Raw genomic sequence first — 13881 nt, forward strand, 5'->3', positions numbered from 1 at the left:
TTGTAATTAATAAATTATTAAAATTATTTAATATTTAAATTAAATTAATAAATAATTTAATTAATTAAAAATTTAACAAAGTCCATCAGTAAATTTATATTTCCTCTGCATTTTTATTTTTATTATATATAAATTATATATTGGCTTACAGGGAGAATCTAGAATTGGAATTTTTGTGGTTTCAGGATATGGTATTTCTTTTCATTATTGCCAATGATGTCTAGTCATGATTGACTACAATTAATATAGTCACAATAACATGCGTAAAGTTTTAGATTCCAAAACCATGTATTAAAAAAGATTGCAAAGTAAAAAATTGGATAAGGGTAAGATTAAAACAGGAAAATGAATAAAAAGTAGATACTGTATGGAACAAAATATTAATAATTTATTTGTAAACTGAACAAGAGACAATTAAACAGAAAGACAGGAAATATCTACATAAATGGTACTATCCAGGCAGGAAATACTAAGGTTCTTCTGTCCCACGAAAGATATGAACCCTGAACATCTATTGTTCGAATGGAAGTGTCATTTACCTTATGGAAAATGACACAATCCATCTTAATATATATTTAGCAGGAAATTATACATGATGTACCAGTTCAATAAATTTAATTTTTTTAGAAAAAAAAGGAATTTTATTTTATTTTACATATTAACCATATAATTTGTTGTATTTATATTAGTCAAATAATTTTATTATTACTATTTTTTAAATTAAATAATCGACATACTTATCAAAAACTATATCTATAAATATGTATTATGTATATTATAATTAATTAAATAATTATTCTGATTTATATTTCAAATTTTCTAATCTAAAAAACTTTTAAGACATATTTTATATTATTAAACCTATAAACTAGGGTGATATAATTCCTTTTTATTGTTAGAGTCGGTCTTTTTTTTTTTTTTTTTATTTTAGCTCCTTAATAGACATTTGATCTTATATAATATATTTTTATTTTTCATATGCATACTGAAAGTTTTTCAAACAAATTATTTCATCTGAAAGCACTTGTCACAATTACATCCAATATCTAATTTTGCGTTCATTTCATATAATCCCACTATAAAATTAATAAATGAAAGTAAATCTTACTATAAAATTAATAAATAAAAACTGATGCATCTAAAAACTGATGCATAGATACATCGACCTATTAAAATTTTAATATCTTTTAACATTCGGAAAAGAAAGTTGGATATCAAAAAAGAAGAGAAAATCAAAAATCAAAAGCATGTGAAAGAAAAAAGAAAAGAAATTGGCCCTAATGAGTAGCAAAGCTTAATGTTGATTTTTAAAAAACTAAAGAGCTTCAAGTCTATTGAATATAAAATTATTGGTAAAATCTATAATTAAACTCATGAACTTTTCAATGGGCAAAGCATAATTTCCAGTCTTTGAAACTTCTCCATCTGTTTTGGCATCCCTCCACCATCTAAGCCTAAATCAGATGTTGAGGAAGCCCTTCTCCTTCAAGCTTTCAATAGTGTCCTGGAGAGTCACTTCAAAAGGAATGTAGTTGATTCCCAAAGTTTTCACTTTCTCGTCGGATACCTTGACACAGGGCGAAAGTAATGGGGTCTCCTCGCATCTGCAATGTTTGAACAACATAGATTGTGAAATATGCATTATAGCAATGATTATTGCTATGCATAAACAAAGAACTTTAAGATCATATATGCAAGTCCTCTTGCACTTGCACGTTTTTACTTTTTAGACTTTCCTAACAAAGGGTTAAGTCCTCCAGAATTGACCTTAATTGTTCACTTGAATAGACCACATAACTATAAAATCTATTAAACAAAAGATGACTAGCCTAACATGATTCCATGCAAATTGCAGAACACACAACACTTACTTTTCAGGAAGGTGCAAAGTTGGGTAGTGTTCATGGATAATCTTTACTACTTCAGAATAGTGCAGCATATTTGCAACTAAACAATATCTTCCACTAGCTGAAGGAACCTCAAAAGCTTGAATATGCGCGTCTACGACATCTCTAATATCGATTGACGGATAATATGCATTTGGATATGTCTGTGATCCTGCACCCAGAAAACTAAATGCATAATTGTATGAGAAGAAACCATAAAGCAACATCATGCTGCGCGGCAGACTGCTTCATCCAGCTAATAAGGATAAATTTTATATGAAGCAAGCATCAAACAATCATGAGCTACTGCGAATAGATGTTTAGTTTATTTGGAAGCCCGTACCATTTGTGAGCTTGAGAATCATCTCCACAGTGGAATTAAGAGTTGGCTGTAACATAGGGCCAATCACATATGTTGGATTTATAGTAACCAAGTCAATTGCATTCTCTTTTGCAAAATTCCAAGCAGCTTCCTCTGCTAAGGTTTTCGAAAGTGCATACCAATCCTGCAATAAGAATAATTCAATTTGCAGTAGCATGTAAGAGGCATTAACAGGTAAAGCAAACGACTGAAGAGAAAATAGGATATCAGTAGATTTCAGTTTTAGCTTCAAGGTAAAAGTCAAATGATCAATTTGGAATCCAGAAAAACACACCTTTATTTCCTTGCATACTTCTGGATCTGAATGCCAAGTCTCATCTATCACCACATCACCGGTCAGAGGTCTTCTGCTGTATACAACTGCTACCATAGAAGAGGTTATAACCACCCTCTTAACAGACTGGACTTTTGCACATGATTTAAGCACATTAAGCGTTCCTTCAATTGCAGGATCAATTAGTTCTGCCTGCAGTTCAGCAAAATGAAATGAAAGTAAGCAATGGATACACAAGTTTATGAGGCAATAAAGAAATCTGATAATACTCCGGATAATACCTCTAAACTACAAGAATAATTGACACTGCCACAGAAACTTTAAATCAGAAGCCAGTGCTGGTACGAGTAGATGTAAAGCTTTCTTTTGATATGGCAACCCATTTCATTTGGACAATAGTTATTAAGTAAAATGGATCTATCTTTTATACAACCTATCAAGTAGATCCAAGGCAGCAAACGGTATGAGAGATGAACCTGCGGATCAGTTACTGAAAATAATACAGGAGATGCTGTATGGAAAACACCATCACATCCATCAACTACAGAGTCAAAAGACCCTTCTTCCAATAAATTAGCTTTGATCAAATGAAGTCTTCCTTTAGCTCCATCAAGAGCAAGCAAGTGATTTGTTTTCTTTGGATCACCTGTGCCATATTGGAATAGAACATTCCACATGAATGAGACATTTGTTAGATTTCGAGAAGAGAGTAGAAATCAGGAAAGCAGAAAACATGAAACTTGTAAAATAGATATTTTGAACAAAAACCTGAGCAAAGAGCAGAATATTTCTTCCTCTTGTTCGTCTTTATCTTTTACACTTTATTTCTTTGTTACAGCAGCCTAGATTTATAGACAGAATACTTTTACAAGTCGACCACTTCACCTGACACAATCTCTAACCATCCATACTAACTGTTCTTAGAACTTTAAGGATTCCCAAGACTTTTTACCAAAGCGATATTACACCAGTTTTTCTGAAATCGATTAGCTCCAGAAAAACATAAGAAACATTATAATTTCCTTATCTAATTTGGATTCTGAAATAAAAATCTTATCTAACTCCAAAGAATCCTCTCAGGCCAACAACTTCCTCATATATCACCAATTTTATAAAAATTATCATAATTTGGTCTAACTTTAGGCAAGATTTAAGCTAATAAAATCACTTCATATATGCTCCCTTCTAAATAAACATATCAAACAATCATGGCATACCTCAAACGACAAGAAAATTGCAAAAGAACCAACAACTAAAGAAAGAAGAAGAAACTAGTATCCAAAACACAGCCTGATGATATAACAGATGCATAATCAAATGAAACATAAGGAAAAAGAAAAAGAAAGAAAAAAGAAAAACTGACTTGGGTCACGAACAGTGGCTTTGACAGTATAACCCTTGCGAAGCAAATTCTTAATCAGCCATGAAGCTATGTAACCCGACCCTCCTGTTACACACACCGCCTTCCCTTCTCCACCCATCCTCTCTCTTCTTTCTTGCTTTCTTTCTCTATGTGTGGGTGGCTAAGAGATAAAAACATAAACTAGAAAAAGGAGTTTGAGATTTTCAGCATAAATAACTTCTTATTATTTGTTTGTTCATTCACGTGTCTCATTCAGAAAACAAATCAAAATGCGCCCACTCCATGCGTCGACACATTAAGTTTAAGTTAATCAACTACGCTGTTCTGTGTTACACATTTTCATACAATCCTTTCTGTAGACAAAAACATGTCAATTGCAACCGAAGCTAAATCTGTGTTCGAAAGACAGCTGTGTATACATTAACAAGCCATGTACGAATTCTCGAGAAGACAGGCGTCGTAGTGCTCTTCTCGAACCGCTCAGACCCTACAAAAGAATAACATACATTTAAACGGAAAAAACAGCTAAATCTGCTGCAACAAAATGTTCAACAGAATCCGGGATAGAAACAGAAGAACATCAGACCTCAAATCTAAAGCAAGCTTTGCTAACTTTGCTAAACTATGTGTCACAACATTGGCATTCCTTCTAGCAGGTGAAAAAGAAAGACTAGAAAAAGTATCAAACAGAGACTGAATACCATCAAGAATCTGGAAATAATGTGAGAGGCTAGTTGCAGTATACCTCAGGTGAAATATCAAGGAGAGAGATTCACATTCCAGATTAAAAAATGTTCTTCCAAGGCAAGGATGACATGCTTACAAACTTTCGAACATTGCAATAGCTTCTGCACTATCAGCATTGCATTTCATCTTGACCTTCTTTTGCAATGAAAAAAATATTTTCGTAAATAATAAAAATATTTTTATAATTACGAATAAATTGCTGTCTTATGAAAATTGGAATACTTTTTATATATTTCGTAAGTAAAAATAATACTTTGTAATTTTTATTAAGTCAATAATTTGATAAATAATATGTTAATTTACAAAAAATAATACTATTTTTTGTAATTGCAAAAAATATTTATTATCTACAAAAATTCTATATTTTAAATAATCTATTTATAATTTAAAATAAAATTTTTATAAATTTTAAAAGTATATATATTTTTAACAATATTTTAACTAATTTAGTAAATTAGTATTTTTACTTATATGCAACAAATATTGATTACTTGACTCATATAATTATATATATAGTGTTAAAATACTGATTAGATATTTTTTCTACTATAAATTCATTTTCAAATGAACATTTTTATGATTTATAAAATTTATATTAATTATTTGTATAGCTATCAATAAATAAATTTAATATATTATTAACTAAAATTTTAGATTCATGTTATAAAAACATATTAATATAATTAACTAATTATACAATAATAGTTATATTTTACTCTAACAAAGTAAAATATAGTAAACACTTTTTAATATGAACTATTTTTTTTTCTTAGTTTAAAAAATTATAAAATTAAATATTTTAATTTTAATATTATATTTAGGTTAAATATTTAAAATATGTTTAAGCTATTACTACGATTTATAATAAGTATAATTAAATAGAAATTTAATAATTTATTTTTCAAAAATTTTTAAAATGTAAAAGGATTATCCAAATTATTACAAAGACTTTACAAAATTTTTATGTGTAATCTTGTCAATTATTTTGAAGTACTGATGAGTTAATAATCTATTATTTTAGATGATATCCATTGCTCATCACACTATTGAATAAATAATTTCTAATTGTCTTAAATATTTTAAATTTTATTACTTATTATTATAAAATTAAATAAATAAATAAATAATTTTTCATGCACGTGCCGTGCACGTGAATATTAGTAATTGAAGTGTTAATATACTATTCAATTAGCCTAATTCTAATATATATATTATATCTTTATTTTTTATTAAAATACAACTAAAGATAATTTATTTCATAATTTCTCTATATAATTGAAGAAATTATATTCCTACATTTTAATAAAATATTTTATTATTAAATTTAATAATAATAAGATTTTAACTAAAGAATTATTAATTATATAAATATTTCTAAATAATAAATAGTTAGCAAATTATAAATTATTTTTTAAAACTAATTAAATTTTTGATAAAAATAGAAATTTAGTAGCTAGACTTCTACTATTACAATATAAGATATTTCTAATTCACTAAAAAGTATTAAATCTTATCGGATTTAATAAAGTTAAATTTTCATTTTAAAGAATTGTAGTTGCATTGAATTGTCATAAGATTAAATGCATTTTTTTGGTAATTAAATCTAAACAACTGTAAAAATATTCTATCATTAGTGTAAAAATATTCTATCACTAATGAAAGTTAAATTTTATTATGGATCCAATTACCATAAGGTTAAATGTGTTTGTTTTGGTAATCAAGTCCACACAACTGTAAAAATATTCTACCATTAGTGAAAATTAAATTTTACAATATCACTTTTTTTATAATTTTTAATGTAAATTTATTATGTTTTAAAAATTTTATTTAAATTATATATGTAATTAATAATTGTTTAATATTATTCATTAATTTTATTAATTAAATAATCATTAAAATTCTTTTAGTAAAATTAAAATATTTTTGGATTTAAATAATTTTACAATTTTCTATTGGTTGTTTCAAACTAGAGTTGAAATTCCCACATTTCCTCGCAAAGTTTCCATCTTCTACCAAATTCAAATGAGTGGAGAAGGAAAGGTAGTGTGTGTTACAGGAGGGTCTGGTTACATAGCTTCATGGCTAATCGAATTCTTGCTTCAGCGTGGCTACACTGTTAAAGCTACTGTTCGTGACCCAAGTGAGACCTTATCCTCCTTTCTCTTTCCCTTTTACAAGCTTAATTGGACCACTAGAAATCATGGTTCTCTTGCATGTTCTTTGGTATTTAGATTCTGGGTTTGGTTGACTGTTTAGTAGCTGTTTGTACTTGTGCTTCTAGTTTTATCAATCTGGGTATAATCTTGTTTTGTGTTGTTCGTCTAACAAAATTTCAAGGGAATTTAGTTTCACCTGAAGATTCCTGATGTGGGTATTATTGGTTACTGATAAATCTTATGTGCTAATCTGCTTGTCACAAGTGAATTAAATGAGCCCTAAGCTGGATGAAGTAACTAATCGACTTAATCTCATGTGCTCAAAAGCAGAAATTTATCGCCTAGCAGAAGAGGAGAAGTAGGGAGGGCGGGAGATTGATAGTGTGCAATTTTTGACCATGTATAATCTTAAATTTATCACTCATTACAAATCCTGCGTCTGCTCCTGAGGACATCCGGTTTTGTTATCAAATCATTATAGACTTGTTTCAGCTTAATTTTGAATCTGTATTCTGTATCCCAGATGATCCAAAGAAAACTGCACACTTGCTTGTACTTGAAGGAGCCAAGGAAAGACTTCATTTGTTTAAAGCTGATTTACTTGAAGAAGGATCTTTTGATGCTGCAGTTGATGGTTGTGTAGGTGTTTTCCATACTGCTTGCCATGTATCTTATACAGCTACTGATCCGCAGGTCCATCCCTCACCAACTGTTCACTGCCTTGCTCCAGTTCATCTTGATTTGCATGGGTCTTACAATTCACTATCCTTCTAGTTTTAATCCGCTTTTTACTTTTTTCGCAGATTAGCTTTATCAACTAATGCCCATTTTATTTTTATTCTTCTTACTAATTCTTGTTCTTCTTTGTTTGAATTTATATGGCTGATTGATTACAAGAATGTTTTCATGTGTCAGACAGAATTAATTGATCCTGCGCTGAAGGGAACACTTAACGTTCTTAGATCTTGTTCAAAAGTGCATTCTATCAGGAGAGTGATTCTAACATCTTCTTTATCAACCATCCCATTCAATGGAAAACCTATTTCCCCTGATGCAATACTTGATGAAACTTGGTTTTCAGACCCAGCTGTTTGTATGGAACAAAAGGTTTGTCTCTCTTTATTTATTGCTGAAATGATACTCATTATCTATTCTGTGATTACCTTCTTTTCTCATGAAATAATATCTCTGCACTGTGAAATAAGTAGCTTAAAGGATGATGAAATTTAATGTGTGTAATGTGATTTTTCTCTTCTACTTATCTTTACCTTGAATAGTTCAATCCAAGGGCAATATGGCAAACATGACTGTCCTTGACACATTTTGTTTTTAGCAGTTTTGATAACTTCTCAATGTAGCCATTTAACTTCTTATGTATGAAAATCATCTCTCTGATCATAATATGCTTAGAAAAAGTGTCCATATCTAATATATGGGCTGTTATTCATTAGTAATATCACTAACTTTTCAATATCTTGAACTTCTTTCTACAGCTTTATTATCAACTTGGGAAAACCTTAGCAGAGGAGGCTGCATGGAAGTTTGCAGACAACAACAGAATGGACTTGGTTACAATAAATCCAGGATTTGTCATTGGTCCTTCTTTACAGCCAACCCTTAGTTACTCTCTAGAGATAATTCTGAACCTCATAAATGGTGCGGCTCTGCAACTCTATATGATGCATCTATTTTCCATCTTCCACATGCGATGGCGGACACGGGGGGGCAAGAGGGGGCCACCGGCCCCCAAACTTTTTAATTAAAATTGTTTTACTAATATTATTCATTTTTCATTTTATATCCCATATACTTTCTAAAAATATATAATCAGCTCCCTCCCCCACCCCAAAGAAAAAAAGAAAAATTTTAATGCCCTGTCCGGCACTGTCCACATGGATTTCGAGTGTTCAGTGATTGCTTCACTTTTTTCAGATGCTAGATGTCTGGACATCTTGTGTGACGAATTCGCCATTATGATTAACATGGAGCATGAGAATCTGACCTTACCTGAATTACACAGTTTGATGTGAGTTCTTGAGTTATCAGTTGAAGGTTGTTGTTGCAGGAGCTAGAGAGTATCCTGACGCATATTATAAACCTATTGATGTAAGAGATGTTGCTTATGCACATATTCAAGCTTTGGAAATTCCTTCAGCTACTGGAAGATATTGTTTAGTAGAAAGAGATATTCACTTCTCCGAGGTTCTAAAGATTGTGCATCAACATTACCCTTCCCTGGACCTTCCCAATAAGTAAGTTGTGTTCTTCTTGCCATTTTTCTCTTTTTCATTTTTTTTTTTTTTTTTTGTTTTTTTTTGTTTCATCTCCAGTTAAATGTGTTGATATGATACTAATATTGGACCATCTATGTAGATGAACAAATTTTTAGCAGTTCGTAGTTAGTAGTTATGAATGATTGATTTTGATTATGACAATTACAAAAGCATTGTTGCATAAGTTGCTGTTTGTTCATGGCAGGTGTAGCCCTGGATTGAGTTTCTCAGGGAAGTACGAGGTATCCAAGGAGAGAGCCAAAACTTTGGGCATCAATTTCATTCCTTTAGAGGTGAGTCTGAAGGACACTATTGAGAGCTGGAAGGAGACAGGCTTCCTAAAAATATGATTTTGGCTGTTGATAAATCTTCCACTACTCTTTCAGCTTCATTGATTTCAAATTTCACTGCAACAGGAAAATACTGCTATTCAAGGTTGCATTTGTAATAAGTAAATGTACTAGAGGTCTTGTAATGGCTCTTAGAAAATTAAATAATTCTTGAAGCCCACTTATTCCTATTAATTCTGCAGAAGCACAAGCTCTAAAAATGGGTAGATGCAAGTTAGACAGAAGTGTCAAAAAGCAGCAGAGAACTACTCATTAAAAGGGTCAGAGATGATTTAATCAATTTCTAAAACATATTATAATTTTGATAGGTAATTCTCCTCCACATGATACACAAGCTTACAAACTGCAAACATGTTCTGGTCATTAAAACTTAGTTTGCAAATAATTTGCCTATAAAACACAGTTGAAATTTCTATAATAGACATTCCTGAGTCAATGTGTGCACATGGTTCTGCTTTGTTTTTTTTTTCTTTTTCTTTTTTCGTAATTTCAAGTACTTTTTAAACAAATAACATTATGTGTGTTTATATTATTAGTAATTTTCGTTATATATGCATTTATATTGTTATTTTGGCTGTAAAATTTTAAATTATCCATTTTTATGTAATAGTTAGTTAAATTATTGTACAAATATGAGGAATAAAGTTGAATTTGGCTACTAAACTTGTGACATGGGCTTAATTTATTATTTTTTTAAATTTATAAATTTTTTAATTCAAATTCTTACATATTTGACTCAAATTAATTCTATTTTAAAAAAAAATATAAAAAGAAAATATTTAAAAGAATATGCAATAATTTTTTATAAAAAAATTATGCTTTAATACAATACAATTAAATAATAAGTAGCTCTTACTGTTACTGTCTCCCTTACAATCCTCACATTACCACTCTCATCACCTTTAGTACTATCACTGTTGTAACTGCCTAACTTTACCATTATTTTTTTAAAGAAAAAACCATAAAAACATTAACAAATATTAATATTTATTTTTATTATATCTTATTTAAATACTAATATATAATTTTAATTTAAATAATTTAATTTACTAGAAAATTAATATTATTTTATTATATCCATTCTTCTTTTGAAGAGTAGGTAGTTTATTTTTTATTTTTATCAAATATAAAAATAATTTAAACTAAATATACTAAAATTTGAGTTAAAATGTTCCTAATTTTAGAAAGAACTAAATTAAACCCAAGCAAGAAAGGTATATGCAAGCAAGCATGAAATAGGGTATGGATTGGATTTTGAGGAAATTACTTTTATTATATCTTTTACTTTTATACTACACCTTTTAGGTTCTTATTTTTTTGCTAGCTCTTTATTTCTTTTATATGCCTTTTTTATCTTTTTTTATTTTTAATTTTACTTTTCATTATTTATTTATTATGTTTTGCAGTTCTTATCCTAATTTTCTCTGTTTCTTTTCTTTTTTTTTTCTTATAATTTTCTTTAGTTTTTCTTTTCATTCCCATTGTCGCTTAAAGATTAGGAAATATATTTTTTCATGCAAGTGGTTGTTCTTCAATTTTGGATTTTGTAACTTCAATTTAGTATGGTTAATACTATCTGCTTTTCTTTATTTTATTTGCTTTCATTAAAATAATTAAGCTTATTGGTTTTTGTTTTCTTCAATTTGCTTTTAGTTCCTTTGATATTTGAGTTCTTTCATCAACGAAGAAATTAATATTGTTGCTGCGTTTACAAAAGAGACTAAAATCATTCATTTAAATACCCATTTAGCTCGATGTTTGATTTCTTTGATATTTACAATAATTTCTTTAAAATTTATTATTATGCTTTATACAATTACTTTATTAATCTTTTTATTGTCGTTAATTTTAAATTTTCAAGTTATAATAAAGATAAAGACAAAGAAAGAGAAAGAGAGAAAAATAAAAGTATATGTGTGGTTTGAGAACTGAAAAACTAAGAAGGTAAGAATAGATGATAAATAGAAGAATGGAAAAGGAATAAGAGTTAAAGAGATAATTTTGGTTGTTATTTATAGGCACTAAAATTTGAACTCGTTGTCATGCTTTTTATTTTCTGTCTTTTGCTTTATTGTTGTCGGATTGGTATTTGTTAACTATATTTAGTTAATTTGTTAGTATAGAGATAAGTATGTATAAGCTTGTGGTAGTTAGATGTTATTTTAATTGCATTTTTGATAAGGTTGCTTCTTACATAAGTAGTTAGAAGTTATCCTTGTCACAAACTTCTATGTATATTCAGGTTGAATGAATAGAGAAAAGTGACGGAAATTATCAATTATTAGGGTTTCATTACTCACATGGTATTAGAGCAGCCACTCACCATACTGAAAATAATTTTTTTCAAATCAAAACTGAATCCCTAAACAGAATTATGAGTACAGAAGATCCACCTCATACTCAAATCACGAATCTGTCTTCGAATCAAATTATCATTCCACAAGATAATGTATCATTCCCTACCGGTGTTATCTTTGAATGAATCGAATTATTCTCTATGGTCACGACTCATGGAGATGCGTGTTAGATCTGAAATAAAACTGGGTATTTAACCGGATCGGAAGCGAAGCCTGCAACTATAGATGCGAGATACTTTACCTGGATAACTGAGAATCAAAAGGTAAAGAGCTGGCTGATTGATTCGATGATACCTTCACTGATGCAACATTTCATCAGACTTCCTACTGCCAAAGATGTTTGGGAGGCAGCAGCAAAAACATTTTACGATGGAACTGATGAAACGAGGTTATTCGAATTGAATCAGAAGTCTTTCGCAATCAAACAAGAGGGCAGACTATTGCCTACGTATTACTCCGAGTTGATGGAAATCTTCCAAGAGATAGATCATCGTACTCAGTCACATGAAGGTACAGTGGATGGAGTAGTAGCGTTGCATTCTGCCATGGCAAGGCTACGCGTGCATATCTTCCTCAGTGGGCTTGATTCAGACTTTGATCAAGTCCGAGGTGAGATTCTGCGCAAAGACCCTAAACTTGATTTAGAACAAACATATGCTTATGTTCGAAGAGAAAATCAACAACGTAAGACAATGGGAGGAACAAATGCAACTATGGAGCCTACTGTATTTCAGGTTCGGTGGAATTATGGAAAAAATAGGAAAAATGGAGCTAGAAAAAATAGTAACTTGCTGTGTGAACATTGTGGAGAGACTGGTCATACTAAACAACATTGTTATGAGATCATTGGGTATCCAGATTGGTGGGACTTTACAAAGAAACCCAGGAAGAAGGCTGTTGCAAAGACGGTTACAACTCATACAAATGGAGGAGAATCCAGAGATGGTGAAAATCCTACTGCTCACGTTGCACTAGCAGGAAGTGTTGGTAAGAATACTCCATCTACTCTATTAAGATCGAATACCTGGATAATAGACACAGGTGCATCTGATCATATGGTATGCAATTCTGATCGAATTCATTGTTTCATTCCGTCCTCTCATTCTACTGTGTCAACAGCAAATGGATCCAAATGTATTGTTAGTGGAGAAGGATCCATTACTCTTTCAAAAAATCTGAATTTAAAATCTGTATTGATTGTTCCTACACTGTCTTGTAACTTACTCTCGGTTGGACAAATAACCTCGTCTCTTAACTGTACTGTAACTTTCTAGCCTTCATATTGTGTTTTTCAAGACATCCTGACTCGGGAGACTCTTGGTTATGGTGTTAAACGAGGCAAACTTTATTATCTAAACTTGACCAAGACAGGAGGGAAGAAAATAAGTGAGGTTTACATGACTGAAAGCTTAAGTAATGCAATGGAAAGAATTTGGCTATGGCATCGACACCTTGGACATTTGTCATTTAGTTATTTGAAAAAATTAAAACCTGAATTGTTTGTTAATTTGGATGATTCTGTGTTTAATTGTGATGTGTGTGAACTTGCTAAGAGCCACCGTGCTACTTATTTGCCTAGTTTTAATAAAAGTACTGAACCATTTGCTGTTATATATTCTGATGTTTGGGGTCCTGCAAAAATTCCTTCATTATCAGGTGCTAGATATTTCGTAACTTTTATAGACGAATGTACTCATATGACTTGGATAACCTTACTTCAGAACAAAAGTGAGGTAAGTAAAGCTTTTTGTGATTTTTAGAATTTCATTAGAAATCAATATCGTACATCGGTTTTAGTCTGGCAAGCCGATAATGCAAAGGAATTTATGGATAGTCATTTAAGTAATTTTTTAACTAAGAATGGTATTCGACATAATACCTCATGTACTTATACCCCTCAGCAAAATGGATTAGCGGAATGTAAGAATAGGCAAATTTTAGAAGTAGTTAGGGCATCTTTATTTGGAGCAAACATGCCTAGGTTGTTTTGGGGAGAAGCAGTAAAATTGGCAGTGTATTTGATAAATCGAACCCCGTCTAGTTTCTTAAATTTTCAAACTCCCCAGGCCAAGCTACATACGTTCTTTAGAATT

At 30.4% G+C, this 13881-nt stretch overlaps 2 protein-coding genes across 5 annotated transcripts; one reads left to right on the forward strand and one right to left on the reverse strand.

Annotated features, from left to right (window-relative positions):
* Nucleotides 1-1092: 1092 nt before the first annotated feature.
* On the reverse strand, nt 1093-4093 carry LOC8259281 (phenylacetaldehyde reductase). The gene is made up of 6 exons (XM_002517732.3): nt 3906-4093; nt 3019-3188; nt 2543-2734; nt 2230-2392; nt 1872-2058; nt 1093-1604 (listed from the first exon to the last, which is right to left on the reverse strand). Exons 1-6 carry the CDS (start codon nt 4021-4023, stop codon nt 1460-1462), a joined length of 975 nt encoding a protein of 324 aa, XP_002517778.1. The 5' UTR covers nt 4024-4093; the 3' UTR covers nt 1093-1459.
* Nucleotides 4094-6629: 2536 nt separating this feature from the next.
* On the forward strand, nt 6630-9605 carry LOC8259280 (phenylacetaldehyde reductase). Of its 4 annotated transcripts, none has more exons than XR_007216483.1 (7): nt 6630-6792; nt 7332-7501; nt 7724-7915; nt 8302-8464; nt 8741-8883; nt 8974-9060; nt 9287-9338. XR_007216483.1 is itself a non-coding variant. In XM_048376086.1 (7 exons), the coding sequence occupies exons 1-7, from the start codon at nt 6675-6677 to the stop codon at nt 9429-9431; spliced, it is 885 nt and encodes a 294-aa protein (XP_048232043.1). In that variant the 5' UTR covers nt 6630-6674; the 3' UTR covers nt 9432-9605. The 4 variants fall into 4 exon arrangements, 3 of the variants coding, with proteins under 3 accessions (XP_048232043.1, XP_015573854.1, XP_025012869.1); XM_048376086.1 differs by having other exon boundaries at nt 8874-8883; nt 9287-9605; XM_015718368.3 differs by having other exon boundaries at nt 8874-9060; nt 9287-9605.
* The last annotated feature ends 4276 nt before the right edge of the window (nt 9606-13881 follow it).

This window comes from Ricinus communis, chromosome 6 (genome assembly GCF_019578655.1).
Source record: "Ricinus communis isolate WT05 ecotype wild-type chromosome 6, ASM1957865v1, whole genome shotgun sequence".
NCBI classification, from domain to species: Eukaryota; Viridiplantae; Streptophyta; class Magnoliopsida; order Malpighiales; family Euphorbiaceae; genus Ricinus; species Ricinus communis.

Coding starts and splice junctions, on each gene's coding strand:
- LOC8259281 (XM_002517732.3), bottom strand. CDS start 4,023: ATGGGTGGAGAAGGGAAGGCGGTGTGTGTAACAGGAGGGTCGGGTTAC. Junction 2,393..2,542: donor AAGTATGCAAGGAAATAAAG/GTGTGTTTTTCT, acceptor TTCTTATTGCAG/GATTGGTATGCACTTTCGAA. Junction 2,059..2,229: donor GATTCTCAAGCTCACAAATG/GTACGGGCTTCC, acceptor TTCTGGGTGCAG/GATCACAGACATATCCAAAT.
- LOC8259280 (XM_015718368.3), top strand. CDS start 6,675: ATGAGTGGAGAAGGAAAGGTAGTGTGTGTTACAGGAGGGTCTGGTTAC. Junction 6,793..7,331: donor AGCTACTGTTCGTGACCCAA/GTGAGACCTTAT, acceptor TCTGTATCCCAG/ATGATCCAAAGAAAACTGCA. Junction 8,465..8,873: donor AATTCTGAACCTCATAAATG/GTGCGGCTCTGC, acceptor TTGTTGTTGCAG/GAGCTAGAGAGTATCCTGAC.